The 16,973-nt window shown below is 40.7% G+C and overlaps 1 protein-coding gene across 2 annotated transcripts in view; it reads left to right on the top strand.

Moving 5' to 3' along the window:
- Window positions 1-16,973, top strand: part of sorcs1 (sortilin-related VPS10 domain containing receptor 1) — a 176,040-nt gene that overhangs the window by 96,767 nt on the left and 62,300 nt on the right. For both annotated transcript variants that reach the window (XM_005746004.1, XM_005746006.1), the window contains exon 3: window positions 1,320-1,419. In XM_005746004.1, the coding sequence (XP_005746061.1) occupies window positions 1,320-1,419 (100 nt within the window). The remainder of the gene's footprint in view (window positions 1-1,319; window positions 1,420-16,973) is intronic.

Below are 16,973 nucleotides of genomic sequence, written 5' to 3'. Positions count from 1 at the left end.
ACACTTGCTAACTCGTGTGAAACTTGTGTGATGGAAACCGGAAATGTTGAATGTTGCAGAGTGAAAGTTTGGCCTTACAGCTGAAACCAACATGTTTCAAAAGACACAACTTTTGCTTTGAAGGTGAACACTTCCGCTCCCTTAAGGCCAAAACAGAGAGAATGAGGAGGAGCTTCTTCCCCCAGGCTATTCGGGCCCTGAACCAGGTGTAGGACTGGAGTCTCCCACACACGCCACTATAAGACTGGACTCTCACACACGTCACCACACGCACCACCACACATTTCCTATAATCCTATAATTTATAATCTTTATAATCTCTTCTGCTATTTGCACATTCTTTACTGTAAATTCCTAAGTTACTTTGTAAATTTTGTAGTAACCTGTAAATTGTAAATATTGTAAAACTTTTCTTCTGTCATTTAGTGGTCGGGCATTGTACAGCTACAAGCATTTCACCCCCATGTCATACTGTGTATGGTTGTGTGTGACAAATAAAATTTGAATTTGATTTTGAACTGTATCTGTGTTCAGTTTGTGTCACACTCCTCATGGTTTAACTTAGTAGGTAGTTGGCAGAAATGACACCATCTTCAAACAAAGTACGGGAAACTGCATCAACTACAGCAATCTGCAGGCCACCAGTGCATTCGTAAGACGGTTATTGGTGAAGCACTGTATACCTCTTTGCAACCAGTTTCACCTACCAACAAGAAGAAACTACTTCCAACAACTACTGGTCAGGAAATGGTCTCATTCTTTCTTAGTGACCAGTGGTTATCACTGACCAGTCTCTAGGCATAGTGATTTCCAGCAGCTACCTGCAACCTGCTGAAAAATACTTGTTTGTCCTAGTGATCCGTGGTTGCTGACTGGTCTGCAGGCATGTGGTTCTGGGTTTTGATAGGTGGATATATTATATTGACCCTTGACAAATGATTTAAATAAAAATGTGCATATTTTGCTTTAATTATTGAAAAAGACAGTTAAAAATAATCCAGTTCATTTTTCTATCTTCAAAATGACCAGGAGCAGTGGTCAGCTCTTGGGTGGTACAGTATGAGTTCACTGATAACATGTGTCTGCATTTACTCAAGTATGTCTACATCGGGTTATTAATGCTGCAATCCATGCCTGGATTATAAATACAGCAGCAGTGACCGTAATAGTCCTGCTGGGGTTCATGTTGCCATGAGCACAAAAGGGACTTAATCAAGTCTGTGCTCTTTCCCCTCCAACACTGAATTCTCAAGAGGAGTCTTTTAATTGCAGCAAGTAATTCACCAAGTGTTCATCAGACCTTTCTGATTAAATTTCAGGTCAACAGACTACGGAGCAACGTACCAGAAGCTGAATGACAAAGTAGGAGCAAAGACAATACTCAGTTATTTGTACGTGAGCCCCAACAACAAGAGAAAGGTAATGGTCCTCTTTTGTCATTTCTTCTGTATCCTATTTTAAAAATTGTCTTGACTGTATGAGTTACTTTTGTTTGCTCCTCACGGTTGGCATGCCAGTCACACAGTATGCAGTATTGAATGCATGCAGACATATTGATGTGGTCTGACTCACTGGTCTCGGTTTGATGTCTCTTCTCTGTCGCTGCCTACAGTCTCAGTAAGAAGCACTGAACTCACTCATTTATTAACAAGTTCAAACCAAAATGACGGTTAGCTGACAGACAGGAACAATCTCTCCCCGTTCTACATGGATATAAATCGATTAGAAGTCAGACAACCCCTTCAATCAGTGCCCCTGCCCTTCCTTTGGTTTGGGTCATTTGATGGTATTAACCACCTGTCTGTGTTCACACTCGCTTTACATGACTCCCTTTACACAACTCTAATCAGGACGTTTTTCAGTTAATTACCATCTAATTATGAAAAGGGAATGCAGCCCCAATTCATTTCAGATGCTGGCCATATGATATAGGTTGTTGGGCAGTGACTGTTACGCCCCTAAGGTCTGTTAAAGGTGCTGAACCAGATGATGAGATGATGAACCTGAACACAGAGAGAGACATCCAGGACTCAGCAGAAAGGCTTGAATGTCCTTCTGTTATCGTCAGCAAAGCATTAAGAGACTTTCTCTGACCGTGGGATTTTCTACAGCATAATTTAGTGAGAAATTTTTGAGGAAATGGTAAATGGCCTGCATTTGTATAGCGCTTAGGAAAACAACTACAGATCAGTCTGTCTTTGTTAACACACAAACCTGGGGAGTCTGGAGACAATCTGCAGGATATGACCCCTGCTCCACCAGACAAGATCTCTTTATACTGTATATGAAAACTCCTTCACCAGAATTACCACTGGTGAGGATATTCTCCTGTTTTGGACACTCAAATAAAACCCTTACAACATAAATACTCCGAATCCCCCAAAAATAATTCAGCATCTAGTTTCTGAGAACATGTTGCAAAAAGCAACCTTAATACTAACCCTAGACGCCACACCATTGACCTGGCACATGTTAGCATGTAAAAAGCCCAACCTTTCATTCTAAAATCCACTGTCATCTACAGGTTGGTCTACAGTGGCAACAAAAGAACCGAAAATCTTAGAAATCAGAGTCTGAGAATTGCAGCTTATGACTTTTATCAAAATATCTTCAGGCTATGACTTCCTGTTGATCTAGTGATGCTCCAGAAAAACAAATTTATCATATTCTGTCCTAAGATCCCTACATCCCACAGTCCGTATCTCGACTTGTCTTCGTGTTATATAGGTCAATATGAGAAATGACAGCATTTACAGACAGTTTTTGCAACCTTACACTTTTGAACGATCGGTGTAGAAGCTCATCATCGTAGAGTAAATGTGATAATTGGCTTTCCCATTTTTCTTTCTGCTTCAGAGATGCTGGAAATTTCCAATGATACCGTTTGACTAGATGTCATCTGTCTACCCCTCTATATCTGCAAAATTCAATCAATACTGATAATCACAGCAAAACAGGAAATTCTTACTGACCACAATACTTAATCAATGAAAGACACAAAAACAGGAAAAAGAAAATGTGGTCCAGGAATAAGGAGAAAATTTAGCTTTCATCTGATGACAAAATACATGATGGGAAGTTATCAATCAGGCATAAGCAGTATATAGTACCTCAAATTAAAAGCCCTTTGCCAGAACTGTTGCATTGCCTTCTGGCAAAAGCAAATTATTTGTCCTTGCAGCCCTATGCGTTTTAATAGTTTTTTTCAATAAAGTCAACCAAGTCAAATACATTGGATGGGCCTAGTTTTCCTATAAAGAGCTGAGTTGCTTTATCCCTTTAAACGTAGATGATGAACTGAAGCTGAACGTGGATGTTTTCAGCCTAATCATTGGGAGCTGCTTGGATATAAATCATAGGTTTTCTCAGCTGGTTTAGGGTTGGATGGGGTTGCTGAGGCAAGCTCTCTATACAGGCTTAAAATATATTAGAGGTAGCACATCAGCAAATGGTCAGAGTTAACCACTTTTCTGTGCTCAGGTCTATTTGGGTCAATTTTGCCAGGTTCCATTATGGCTTTGGTCCATTAGGGTTTTGGGCATCTCTGATTGTGTGTTTGTGTATTTCTATGTTTTAAATTTTGTTTTGTCCATGGCTATTTTGGGTTTATGAAACACCATAATTAATCCACACATTTTTGCCAGACCCTAAATATCCATTTTTTCTCTTGTCTTTATTTGTCACATCCATCTAAATGTTAGTGTAACAACAACACTAGACTAGTGATTACCGTTTTAAGTTCCCCATTCTAAGCATGTCTGTTTGGGACTTGGTTTAAGTAAGCTGTAAAATCTCTTCTTCTTGCATGTTTGTATTATTCATGCTTTTACGATACATATTTGGCCAACTATGGAGTCTTTATGACGTGCCTCTTATTTGCATCAAAATGAGTGGCAGACTGGGGTAGAAATGTTCGTATTAGCAAGGCTATCTTCTGTTTTATTGCTTGTAGAGTGATGGGATCTGGGCAAACCCAAAGAAGATGTCTCTAGTGATGCATCAATGCAGAGAGACATCACAGAAACATTTCAGTCCACAGAAACCAGCAATCACCAGTTTCACAGAGCAGAAAACAGATGAAGGCCAGCAAATAACTTGACATGTTGCTAATGTCACACACGCATTGCGACACACTTTCTACCACAAAGCCAAAATGTCAGTCAGCCATACAAACCATCACGTGCCAGATATACACAAACATGAGCCTAAATAAGCTCTTTCACACAAAGTCACGCATTCATATATTCTTTGTCTCACACTTACGCTTTTTTCTCTCACACATCCATAGTATCACCATATTGCCAAAATATGACGTGTAAAATAAAAATGCTACTGAAAGCGTCCTTGTCAGTCTATAGAGAGTTTATTACATGCAAAACATACTAGTAATGTTGAGCAGAGGAAAAATGACTTGGTAAACTAGGCTTTGTGTCATCTGCAAGATGTAAAGTAGAATTTGAGAGCAGTATGCTCATTGCGGTCATTGATAATGTTAGGCAAGCTGAGGCTAGCAAAACACATCAAATTCACTTTTTATCTGTCAATAATGTAACATAGAATTCATAAGTGAATGGCTTAAGACTACAGATTTTATAGATTCAGATTGCATAGACACTCTTTAGCCCAAGCAATGGGTGTTGGACATCACTGGGTGTTTTATTCTCCTTGAAATAAGGAGACTACACTACACATTTATAGAGCATATCTATAAGTTTTTAATCAGGAAATGAAGATTTTCCAACATAATTGTTAATCGGGAACAAAGAAGAAGGAGAGTTTTACACTGCATTTCTGTGGGAACAATCAGTGATTCAAACTGGATTCCACATAAACTGTTTGTTCTGCTGTGTGTTTGCTCACTTATCCAACTGAGGGTCATGGGGGGATTGGAACCTGTCCTAGCTACTGTAGGCAGGACCGGTCACTGACTTGATGCAGGGATAACACAGAGAGACAAACTACTATTCAAAAACATACACATGTATGCACAATTAAGAACTAGATGTCTTTGGACTGTTGAAGGAAGCTGGAGTACCCAGAGAGAACCCACTTGCACATGTGGAGAAAATGTAATCTCCACGCAGAAAGGCCCCGGTGGATTCGAACCCAAAAAATATTCTTTCCAAGAAAATCATAATCTAGTGGGTTATTAAAAGTTTCTTATATCACACATGGTGGCCAGCACGGTTCGCAACTGAGACTTCTGTTGATAAATCCCAAAGTGCTTGAGTACTTGCTTATGCTATGCTATGCAAATGTGCAGATGGTAACTGATCTCAGAGCAGTGAAAGCAGAGCCAGTAGCAACTTTTCTAGCATGTTAATTTCCTGTTAGTTTCTCGTAACACTGGAGGTTTATCCACAATGCACAGAGTACCAGGAAAAAGACCTGCTGGCCTCTAAGTTAGCCCAGCTCAAACTTTTGTTAATGGGCCACAGACACACCAATGAAATGAACACATACTTAAGTGGAATTGGATGGAGTCAAACCTCCTTCATGCAAACTGGGACCACAGTTGGCACTGATAGACGATGAGAAAAACTTACTGGACTGAACACTGTTTGAGACGTAAGGAGAGAGATTTGGTCTTAATTTATATTTTAAGATGAAACTGGGCAAGCACTAACTGCCTTGCTTGCCCCGGGGCAATGCTACTGATTTGAGATATCCTAAAATACAGTTAATGTGTAAGATGTAATTGATGTGGGGCGAGTAGTCAGTCACTTTTGCAGCACATTAGCAACATGAATGGTAGGTTTCCTTTTGTCAGTCAAATCTACAAGTCTGCATTTAGAATTGGCTTGTAGGATGCTCACTTGAGGCTTTGGATCCAGCCTCAAGTGGACAGCAGAGGAACTGCAGCTTTGGCAGTTTCTTTCATTTCTCACATCAGATCCTGGACATCACTGCCCTGGATACCATTTTCATTTTATTCAGATAAGACACAAGACAGTATTCATGATGTCATTGTGAAATAGGGCAATTATCCTGTCATGAGCTGATACAAGAGAGCATTTATCTTGCTTAGATAATATGTCTGAACCAAATCTAATTGCAGTCGATTCAATATTTGTTGTAATACTTCATCCTGATGGTAGCATTAGGCTGACATATAGCAGGATAGACTGACATTGTTATCTACTGCTAGCGTCGCTAACATTAAATAAAAAACGAGTGGAACCAGAGAAGAAGCAACTTTCTCTATAAAGCACTCCAGACTCAAACTGTTTTTTCCTCCATTGTTGCTGTTTCCACATACTTGGAAAGTAGGGAAGCAGTAGAGACTGCAGGTTCGTCAGTCACCCCGGGCACAGCACCATGTGACTACTGCTGGTGGCAGACAAAAGCCCCTCTCTTCATCAAGTAGTGGAAGTAAATCAGGCCTGTGTGGCTGTGGGGGATAGTGGGAGTAAAGCAGTGGAGAGGGACAGAGAGAAACTGCACAGGGAGCGAAGGAAAGAAAGGGAGCAGGGGGGAAAGAGACAGCACATAAACTGACAGGGAGCAAGTGAGCATGGAAGAGTGGCGATGGGAGTACAGGGAAAAAACATGACAGAGCAAAAAAATAAATAAACAGAGGCATGGCCCGGGGGTCACTTATGGAGAAAACAGACTGACAACACAGCAATTACATCAATTTTCATATTGTGGCTTCATACTGAGGCTGTACATGAAAGAACAGAGCTCGAGTACACATTAGGGGAAGTAATTTGGGGTTTTAGCCGGAGATTTTGTGTGAGAGCACATTATTACAGTAAATGGTTGGGATGGTGAGTGCTGGTTAGCAAAAAAAAAAAAGCACACAGATTGCAGTCATACAAATGGGTATTGCCTCTAATGGTTTGAAAACAAAAGGGATTTTTCCCGTGGAAGCATTTGAGTGACAGCAGAGTCAGTCTGAGCTGCTTTCCTCTCAGGCTCAGCCTTCTCTTTAAGGAATACATAATGACTCTTTTTCATCAATGTACCGAGTAAAAGAAAAGTCACAGGGCTCAAATGTTCTCTCGTGACAAAGGCCTTGAATGCTCACCCATTTGTGGGAGTGCATGCCTGTGTTTGTATGTGCAGTATTCCAAACAAGTATGGCCATTGTGGAGCTGTGAAGGCAACAATAGGCAGGTGGGTGGAATATGAATTCACCTCAGAAGAGACCTCTCTCCCACAGTCAGGCTTCAAAGACTTCTGTTCATTGTCTCGCTTTTCTGTATAAGTTCAAGGCTTAAAAGTGAACTTAAATATTTCATGTCCTCGAAGTGTCCTCAAAATAACAATGACAACAATAACAAAAAGAGAAATGTTTCACAGGAAGACAAACAGAATCCATACGAAAAATGTCCCGAGACTTGCATCATCATGCAAACGCTTTCATACATGAATACTTAGCATTTTATGACATTGATGCATTTCTGTGCAGCAGCAGTGAGGAAGGAAAAGTAAAAAAAACATTTTTTCACTCCTTTACCATCGTTAGTGAAATACCCTAACGCACATCATCAGCTTACAGATTTTATAACTGGAATAGAAATGTGTAGGGCGGCTTCTGTCAGCCACGTAGTTCAATGATGGGATTAAGTTCCTGGAGGAATAAAAATGTTTAATGTGTCACTTTTGTTGAATGGAGTGTTGAAATGCGCGCAGTGTGTCACGAGACCAGGATTTTTACAGAAGTCATAAGTGGAATGCACAAAATGAAGAGAAGCATGTTAGAAAAGAATTGCATGAATTAAATTTTTTAAGGAGATTTCTGGTTTCATCAAATCAAGTCAAATAATAAAAGTAGAGAATGTTTGAAAAGCAGTGGGGAAAAGCACCCAAATGAGACAAAATAAGAAAAATAACGAGTAAAAGTCAAGTTTGTTTTATGTTGCTTTTCCTTTGTTCTGAGCTGAAGCTGTTTTCTTGCCGTTGGATGCTACAAGACAGCCTTTTTCATGGCTCTCTGGTTCTGGACGTGCTGAATAAGTGGGGCACGGCTACTTTCTAAATCAAGCTGTGAAGCACAGATGCGGAGCAGTCTATTCCAGGGTTGCGGTGGTTTCTTCAGGTGCTGTTGCAGAAGAGAGTCTGGAAACAGTCAGGCTGTCAGACTGTGTTAAAAAAAAAATCCGAAGTTTGCAGAAGTTGTGAGAACAAATTTTAATAGCATCGGGGTTAGATTGATTGCCATTGATGACTTTAACCTCACAGGGTCGACTTCCTGACTTCCATCAGCAGGTCGATTGATGTGTCACTTTCCTGACACATTAAATTAACAGTTAACTTTAATTTGTAGCTTTTTTGTAGTTATATTGCAGTAATAAGGAAACCAGGACTTGGTGCTTTATTTTCCAAGTGTTACAGCTAAGTGTATTTAATGTTAAAGTCAAATATTAAAGATGATTTGATGATGAGAAAAGTGGTTTTGTTGGTGCATTTTTGACGAGAGGTGTGCATTGTCTCCCATTATGTCTTCACAATAGCAGCCAGCTTGTGTTTTGCCAGTTGAGTGCTTTTAATGTGAAGCAGCAGGAGCAGAAAAGTTGATTTTGCATTAGCAATAACTTCTTCCAGCTCTGTCAGTGAGCATTGACACTGTTTAATAAGATATAATTACACTGGAACATGCGTGCATCATTGCCTCTGAATCACTCGTGAAATACAAGAATTTTTTTACTCTGTGTTGAACATTAAAAGGATGCGGCAGGAAAACAATCCTGAGCAGACTCAAAGACTGTTATATGTTAAGGTTAAATAGGGTTAACTGAAGCTAAAAGCTCTGCTCTTCCCAGTTTGTCTTGTATTCTCTTACAGTCACGCTCAGAACGGCGAAATAGGACAACAATGTTGCATCATGTGTTTTTTCTTCAAATAAAATATCTGCTTTAAGTTAAATAAATGCTGCTTTTTTTTTTAAACATGCCGCTCTCAGAGACAGAAACGCTGAAGGAGAGAGATCAAAATGTGAGTGCTGTGTACTCGCTGATGTTGACAGGTTTGTTCAGCTTCACAGATTTACAGACAAATGCTTTTATTACCAGAGTTATTTTATTCATTTGTAATTCCTGTACATACTTTTAACTTCAGATGGTAACAAACAATCATACTTAATGAAGTGTTTCCCAGAATAAATGGATTTAAAATAAGAATAAACTGAGCTGTTTGAAAATGCAGCACTTAAAGCTCTCGGTGGGAAACACTTGTGTATGAAGCCTTGATTGTGTCTTTGCAATGTAGGTTAAAGCTTGATGGCCTCATGCTGCTCATAAATATGATTTATGTGGAGGCCTTTAAAGATATATGAATAGAATTTGTCTTTCATGCAGCAGCTTCAGTCCAGGACAAACATCCGCCGTTGAAACAGAGACATGAAAAGCTCTAAACGTGTTATTTTTAGTGACGCAATGAAAAATCATTGTCACATTTCAAGATTCTGAATCTTTCCAAACTTGCTTTGGTCTTTTTGTTATGCAAAGAAAGACAGACTCTTATTTGAGGACAGTGCTAAAGTGAAAAGATGCAATTTTCCCCTCAAGACTAAAAACATCAAGATGAGAATGACTATTTATGGAGAATGCATATTCAAATAGCTTTTATTACATATTTTCAGCAGAAAACGTTGCATAAACTAGCCAAGAGCTAAATTAGTGCTAGAATAAAATTGCGATGTCACTTCTAATTAAACAGGTCAATTCATTGCAACACATGCTTACTTACACCAGACAAACCTGGAGCAATACCACCTGGTGCATGTTCAGTGTACCGACAACAGCACGTAGAGCTGCGTGTTGCATGGAGATAAGAAAAAGAAAAGGAGAGGTAAAGTGTCGTCTGGTCCACCAGCTTTTTAAGGACACGGTGCATGCCAAAATAATCGCAGCGAATCAGCCATGCTCCCCTGGCCCGCACAGCAGTGGTTTCGTTTGAGGTGACGATGGTGATGGAGGTTCTGGTTGCTCAGAGGGGACGCAACATCTGTCAGGCCTAAGGCACAATCTCCAAATGGCTGCGGTGAGCGGAGAGACGAGCGCCCCGGAGCCCGTGGAGAGGCGCAGTGACAGAGGAGGGGAGACAGACTCCGAGACGCAAATCCAGACGGACAGAGAGATGGAGGGAGATGGAGACAGGGCTGACAGAGTGTGAGGTGCTGAGATGGAAGAGGGAGAGAAGGGGAGTTGTAAAGAAGATAGGATGGGTAAATCTAGGTGAGCCGGGGATATTCCATCAATATTCTTTTACGTGCCTTCACGGGTCATTGCCCACTTTCTCAGCAGGGGATTGAAAGCTATACAAGTCAGTGTGTGCTGCTGTCAGAGTAAGAGAGCCGAGCTCCCCTTGAAAAGCATGCTAATGCAAAATGTTGTGGAAAAGGCCTCTCCAAATGACATATGTTGTTGTGTTATTTATTGATGATCGCTGTGAAGAATTCATTATTTCAGTAACTCGAGACAGATGAAGATGTCTGAAGTGGGATTGCTGTTGGTTAATTATCTAAATGGATCTTGTTTGTCTTGTCTCTGTTCATTCATAATGAACGTGTAGCTCTGTGTTTTCACACGCAGCTTGTGAGCTTCCAACTTATGTACTGCCATAAGGGGCAGCTAGCTGAGCCAAGATAGAAAACCCAATTATTGTGAGAGGCAGAAACTGACATGTTTGTCAGGTCTGGCAGGAGTCTAGGTGAGCTAAAATGTCAGGCGGCATTCAATTAGCATCGGGCTTAAATGTCTCCGATCAACAGACGGGAGTTTCGTTTAATAGGACGGATCTAACAGTTGAAGGCACCTGGTCGATGCGGCGGACGAGGCGGCGAGCGAGCACAGAAGTGATGATTATGAATATGTGCGTCAACTCTTCTTTGCTTTCATGGCCTGCACTTAGACACACGTAGCACAGTGGAGTGTGATGGCTTGAATATTCATCGGGAAAAAGTAGTGACAGGGATTTGACTTGTCTATGCAGACACTTAGCTAAGTTAACACGATTCCACGTGGATACACAGTAGCTCGTCTTGTGCTTGAGGACTACAGTTAAATCATTATTAATTTCACCAGTCTCTCCTCATATCTGTTAGCATTAGCTTTGTGGCCATTAAACTGATAGAGGATGGTGTGTTTGTGCTGTTAACACTGATACAAGGCTCATGTAAATCACATGATCTGTTTTTGGGTAATTTAAAAACTAAGCCAGACTACTTCGGCTGTAAATGCTTTCTCATGTCAAAGAGCAAAAACACATGAAATATTTTTATTTTGAGCTACCAGAAACCACCATTACACCAGGTTGACAGTGTACTCTGAGTCAGTTGGGTAAACTGGTAGCACTCTGGAGCTTTTGTTGCAAAAGAAGTGGAGTTTGGATCCAAAAATGCCACACTGGTTGTGATTTCCAGTCAAAAGGAAACAAGAAAGTGGTATTAGTCTGTGCAGCTTTCCTTTCAACACGAAGATGAGAAAATGCTTTCAACAGACCAGCAGCTGTGCATTTCCTCTGATGCATTTTGTATATTTTTTAAACTGTGTTGTGTTTAGACTAAAACTAAACACAATGTCTACAGTTTCTGCCCAGAAGCAGTCAGAGTGCCCCAGCGTAACAAGTGGTGATCGAGACGGGAAATTTGGGCTCTCTCCTGCTCTTTCCCAACCCCAATCACAGAGGAAGACGACAATCTGCCCTTTCAGTCAGCTTAGCCGTCCATCTGTGAAAACATGTTCCTGCAGGACTGTCAACGTAAGATCAGTTCGACTGCTCAGAAACATATAGACATGCTGGATGCTGCCGTACCGTCGCCAGCGTATGTGGAGCTGAACAAAACTGATGTTCATCTCACTGCGACTGTTTCAGCTATTAGCTAAAAATCACCGAACTGCATTATTTCATAAATAAGTGAATTAAAACAAAGACATTTATAGTGTTTGTGAATTTTAAATGCTGATGATAATAAGCAAGTGTAAACAAAAACTGTTGACTGAATACATATTTAGAAAAACATCCACATATATATGCATGCAAATGTCTGCATGGATGTGGTTATAAATAAAGTCAGAACTTTAACATGCTGTTGCTGGAAAATAGAACTATGCTTTTTGAATGTTGCGTTATCATACAGCACAATGTGAAAGCAGCCAAATTAAGACAAATTGAAAAGCATCAAATTTGCAGTCCACGTTAAAAATATTGCCGAGTATGACTTCAGCAGATGTGATCCTAATTGCAGAGTTATTAAATGTACATCCAAGACAACCTCAGTGGAGTAAATTAATATATTTTTTAATATACACGGACAGGGAAAGACGAGCTCGTGTATCAGTTCTTCAACCGCAAAGAAAATGTCACTGTGAAAGAGCTGCGTCATGGGCCACAGAACTTTATGAGAGACTACGAGTTAAAATCCATCAACTCTTTGTAAACCTTCAAAGTCAAAGTGAAATAAGTGCAGAAGTGCCTGAAGATCTAAGATTAGAAATTTTGGATCTGTGAACACTTTTAACGACCAGCACAGAGAAGCTCATGTGGTTGTACAGATGCTTAGGGGAAAACGGCCCTTGGCTTCTTGGCTCTCTTGACCTCGGTAAGTAATTTACTGATGAGTTTATGGTCTCAACTATTGGTTTCAAGCCTTACTGGATACAGCATTATCAGTTTTTAAATTATGGTCCTGACATTACTTTGAAAAAGGAAGTTAAAGCTTTAGTGCGGGGCTTTCCTGTTACTGCAAATTTATGAGACACAAAATCTCAAGAATTCTCAATTTTTTTTTCTTTACAATCAGAACGACTGACATATTTCAGTTAAAGGTGATGCCTGTATGACGTACGTAATGAGTTTCATAAACAAAGGTGCCAGCCTTAATAGTTTCTAATCATAACTGAGTAGTTTTGGAATCCACACCTAACCACAAAGTGTCTGAAAACACTAAAGGTCATTACACACTGAGCGCGTTGTGAAAAAAACAACACATTTACAACCCTAACCCTAACTCAGAAAACGCACAATGAGGCCAAAAGACTGAATAAGGTGTGTGAAAACATCCGTGAGAACATGTTCCTGGATGGACGAGCTAATCTTTTATGGGTTCTTCCTGCCTTGCATTTTTGGTTAAAGGTGCTGGCAGTGACGACAGGAGGTGCCGGGACCTTTAGCCTGTCCAGCACATGTTTACCGCTGACATTTTAACAACCTCTTGAGAATGCTTCACTCTCTCCTGGCTGAAGCTGCTCCACCTTTACTGCCCTTTGGCTTCACTTATGAGACTCAGTTCCTCTGGCTTAAATAGCACCTGAAGCTAACTTCTGCTTCCCTTCAGCCTGTGCTGAAATAATCCAGAGTTCATTCTTTGGCTTTGAGCAACATTTGTAAAAACAAACAAACAAACAAGATAATGCCAATCACTTCAGGACAAAGTGAACAGACAAACACTAGAAGTGATTTAACAAAGTGATCTTCTTGTCAATAACTGTCTTTCTGTTGCTGCAATAAAGTCATAGTAAATAATAAGTATGAAGTAAGCAATACAAATAAATGTTTACGGCTGAAAAACTGTTGAACATGAAGAAAGTGCTCAAGTCTGTGGAAAGTTTGAACTGTCCTTGACCCCCAACGTAACGCTGCTGTGTCTGATTACAAATACAAGATCGTTGCTGGTTCCTGCTGGCTCCGTCAATCCCAGTTCAAACTGTAACCTCAGGTGGATTTAGGTGTTTAGGTGTTCGCCTTCTCTGTCTTTTTTTATTATTATTTCTGCTCTGCAATCAAAAAGGGTGAAGCAAGTCTAGTAACTTCTATTAAATCATCCCCAAAGGGGGCTTCCGGTGACGCCATGATCTAATCAAGCAGCATAAGGAACGAGCTCCGTCCAGATTAATACATTACTCCTAATCAAAGGAGCTTGCAAAGGAAAGTGTCTGGACTTCTTTAAGTTACTTGAAGACGTTTCACCTCTCATCCGAGAAGCTTCTTCAGTTCTAAGGTCAAATGGTGGAGAGTCCCAGATATAAACCTAGTGGGAATATCCCCCCACAGAGGGACAAAAGGACCCCCTGATGATCCTCTAATCGCCTGTTTAGCTGTTTGTACTAGAGCTGTGTAAATCAACTCTTCAACTTCCGGCTGATCTTAACATTGGAATAGAGTGAACACACGGAGCCCTCGCTGCTAAACCCAAGAACCCCGATGCAGCACCGCGCTCACTGGTGGTCAGATTCTGGGACTTCTCTGTGAAAGAGACCGTTCTATGACAAGCCTGGGACCAGAAGCGTGTCTTATATAAGGGCACGCAGATATATTTTGACCATAATTTTTCCCCGGAACTGCAAAAGAGGAGGGCACTGGTACGAGATGCGGTAAAGCAATTAAAGCTGAAAAACATCAGCGCCAAGTGTGTGTTTCCAGCAAAACTGAGACTGTTCAAGGATGGTGGTGAGAAGACGTTCTCAAGTTTGATGGAAGCCCTGCCGACGCTGCAAGAGCTGGGGATACAAGTGCGAGTCGACCAGAGGGAGCGCATGGAAACGGAACTATCCCGGTGCCGACGGTCCGCTGAGGGAACTAGGGCAGGTATGACCCTCTCCCTTGCCGAAATAAAAACTTTCCTTATGGAGGACTGAGATGTCACTCCCGCCGAGTTAATTTTAGTTTTTCTTGGACATAAAGGTTAAGAAGAGATAAAAAAATTTTTTGCTTGTACAATGGATGGAAAGTGCGCACACAAGTGGATTGTGTTTAAATAGTTGCCCTGTGAAGTTATTCTCTAAGCTAAGTTGTACACAAGTACAGGATGTCATTTTAGAGTGGTTTTTTATGGCAGATTATGGCACAAGAAAGGGACACCTCTTCAATGTTCTTGAGCCTGGATGCAGAAAAGGCCTTTGACCGGGTAGATTGGGACTTCCTGCAACAGACTCTCAGGCATATGGGCTTTAATGAGACTTTTATCTCATGGGTCCAAACACTATATAAAAATCCCAGGTCTCGGGTAAGGGTTAATGGTCACTGCTCCGACTTCTTCTCTCTAGGCCGTGGCACTAGACAGGGTGAAGTGTTATCACCGTCCTTATTTGCTCTTAGTATTGAACCGTTAGCTGAACTGATCAGATCCAACCCTCTCATACAAGGAATTAGAGATGAAACCAATACACAACATAAGCTGTCACTTTTCGCAGATGATATTCTGCTATTTTTAGAGAATCCGGTCACCTCTGTCCCAGCTCTTCTGAGCAACCTTAAAGATTATGGTACAGTGTCAGGTTGTAAAATAAATACAAATAAATCTGAGGCGTTAATGATTGTTGGCAACTGACCCACACAGCTAGATCATCGTGTATCTTTTAGACACTCCAAACAGGGCTTCAGATACTTGGGGGTAATTATTACTCCTAAAACCAATCAGCTACTTGCACTCAATTATAATTGGTTGTTCAAGGAGATTAGGAGGGACTTGGACAGATGGAACCTACTCCCACTCACTTTTATGGGGAGGATTGAATGTATAAGGATGAATATTCTTCCACGCCTATTATTCCTATTTCAGTACCTACCCATTTTGATCCCACAGTCTGCATTCAAATTATTAGAACGCATTACATCTAAATTTATCTGGCAGAATAAACGACCAAGGGTCAGACTCAAAATGTTAATGTCTGGAAAGGAAAAAGGGGGCCTCAAGTTGCCTAACTTCAGAATGTACTATTGGGCAGCTCAATTAAAATCAATGGCTGCCTGGATTATTCGTGATTCAGAAATGCAGTGGGTATCTATGGAAGAGTAATCATTACCAGGTATCTCCCTTCAGAGTCTCCCATTTCTCAACCCACAATCACGGAAAAAGATTAAAATAACTAACCCATGGGTCAAGCACACCGTAAAGATTTGGAACCAAGTGTTAAAAATGTTAAAAGGGAATTTGACCATGTCTCGAGCGGTTCCCATAAATGGAAATGTTGAGGTGGGCGGAGAAAGGATTGATTACAGTCAATTAGCTGTTTGAAAAGAATACTCTTAAACGTTTTGCCCAGCTAAGGGCGAAATATGTTTTATCCCCAGGGGACCATTATTGATACTTACAGTTAAGGGACTACATTACAAAGCATAAAGACTGGGACAATATTAGAAGAGAACCAATCGGGTTGGAAAACCATTTTATAAAACTGCTTGAAAAGTCGGGTACATTGAAAAAGCAAGTGTCTTTGATCTACCAGAAACTGCTGGTTGACTGATAATGCCTATCATATAAAACAACAATGGGAAATGGAGCTCAATATAATGTTGGATGATGTCACATGGGGGAGTGTCATTTGTGGCTGCCATAGAGGGGTGGGGAGTCAAATGTGGAAGGAATTTGACTGGAAGGTTAAATTAAGATTTTTTAGAGCTCCACTGAAAACCTTTCTATCCAAAAGTAGCGTCAGTGATAAATGTTGGAGAGGGTGTGGGTTTGTGAATGTAAATGTTTGTGTATGTAAACTGTGTTTACATACAACAGTACTGGATGGATGTCAAGAACATTATACAAAACATATTGTCAGTCAACCTCCCAATGGATCCTCTGATCTTTTTGTTGGATATCTTTCCTGATGGTTTCTCCTATGAGCAGCACTTTCTCCTGCATCTCCTCCTCATGACTGCAAGAAAAATGATAACAATTCACTGGCTCAAACCAGAAACACCCACAGTTGCCCAGTGGCTTCTGAAAACTAGACATGTCTATATGATGGAACGGATAACAGCTCAACTACAATATGTCTGTGAAGGTTCTCAGTCATCCAGGTCATCGTAGTCAAAGGAGCTTGAAAGAAAAGCGTCTGGACTTTTTTAAGTTGCTTGAAGTGCCATGCGCTTTCACAAGCGCATGGCACAACATAGAAGAGCCACCTCCACAGGACAAGACTCAGCAGTCCATCTGCATCTAAAGGACAAAGGACACTCTTTCGAGGATGCCAATGTTCACATTTTGGACAGAGAGGACAGATGGTTTGAAAGAGGAGTGAAAGAAGCATCTA

The sequence above is a fragment of the Pundamilia nyererei genome, unplaced genomic scaffold (genome assembly GCF_000239375.1).
Source record: "Pundamilia nyererei isolate P.nyererei 1_Seehausen unplaced genomic scaffold, PunNye1.0 scaffold00171, whole genome shotgun sequence".
NCBI lineage: Eukaryota > Metazoa > Chordata > Actinopteri > Cichliformes > Cichlidae > Pundamilia > Pundamilia nyererei.
The sequence above is the reverse complement of the archived record's forward strand: the minus strand, read 5'-3'. Positions and strand labels throughout refer to the sequence as shown.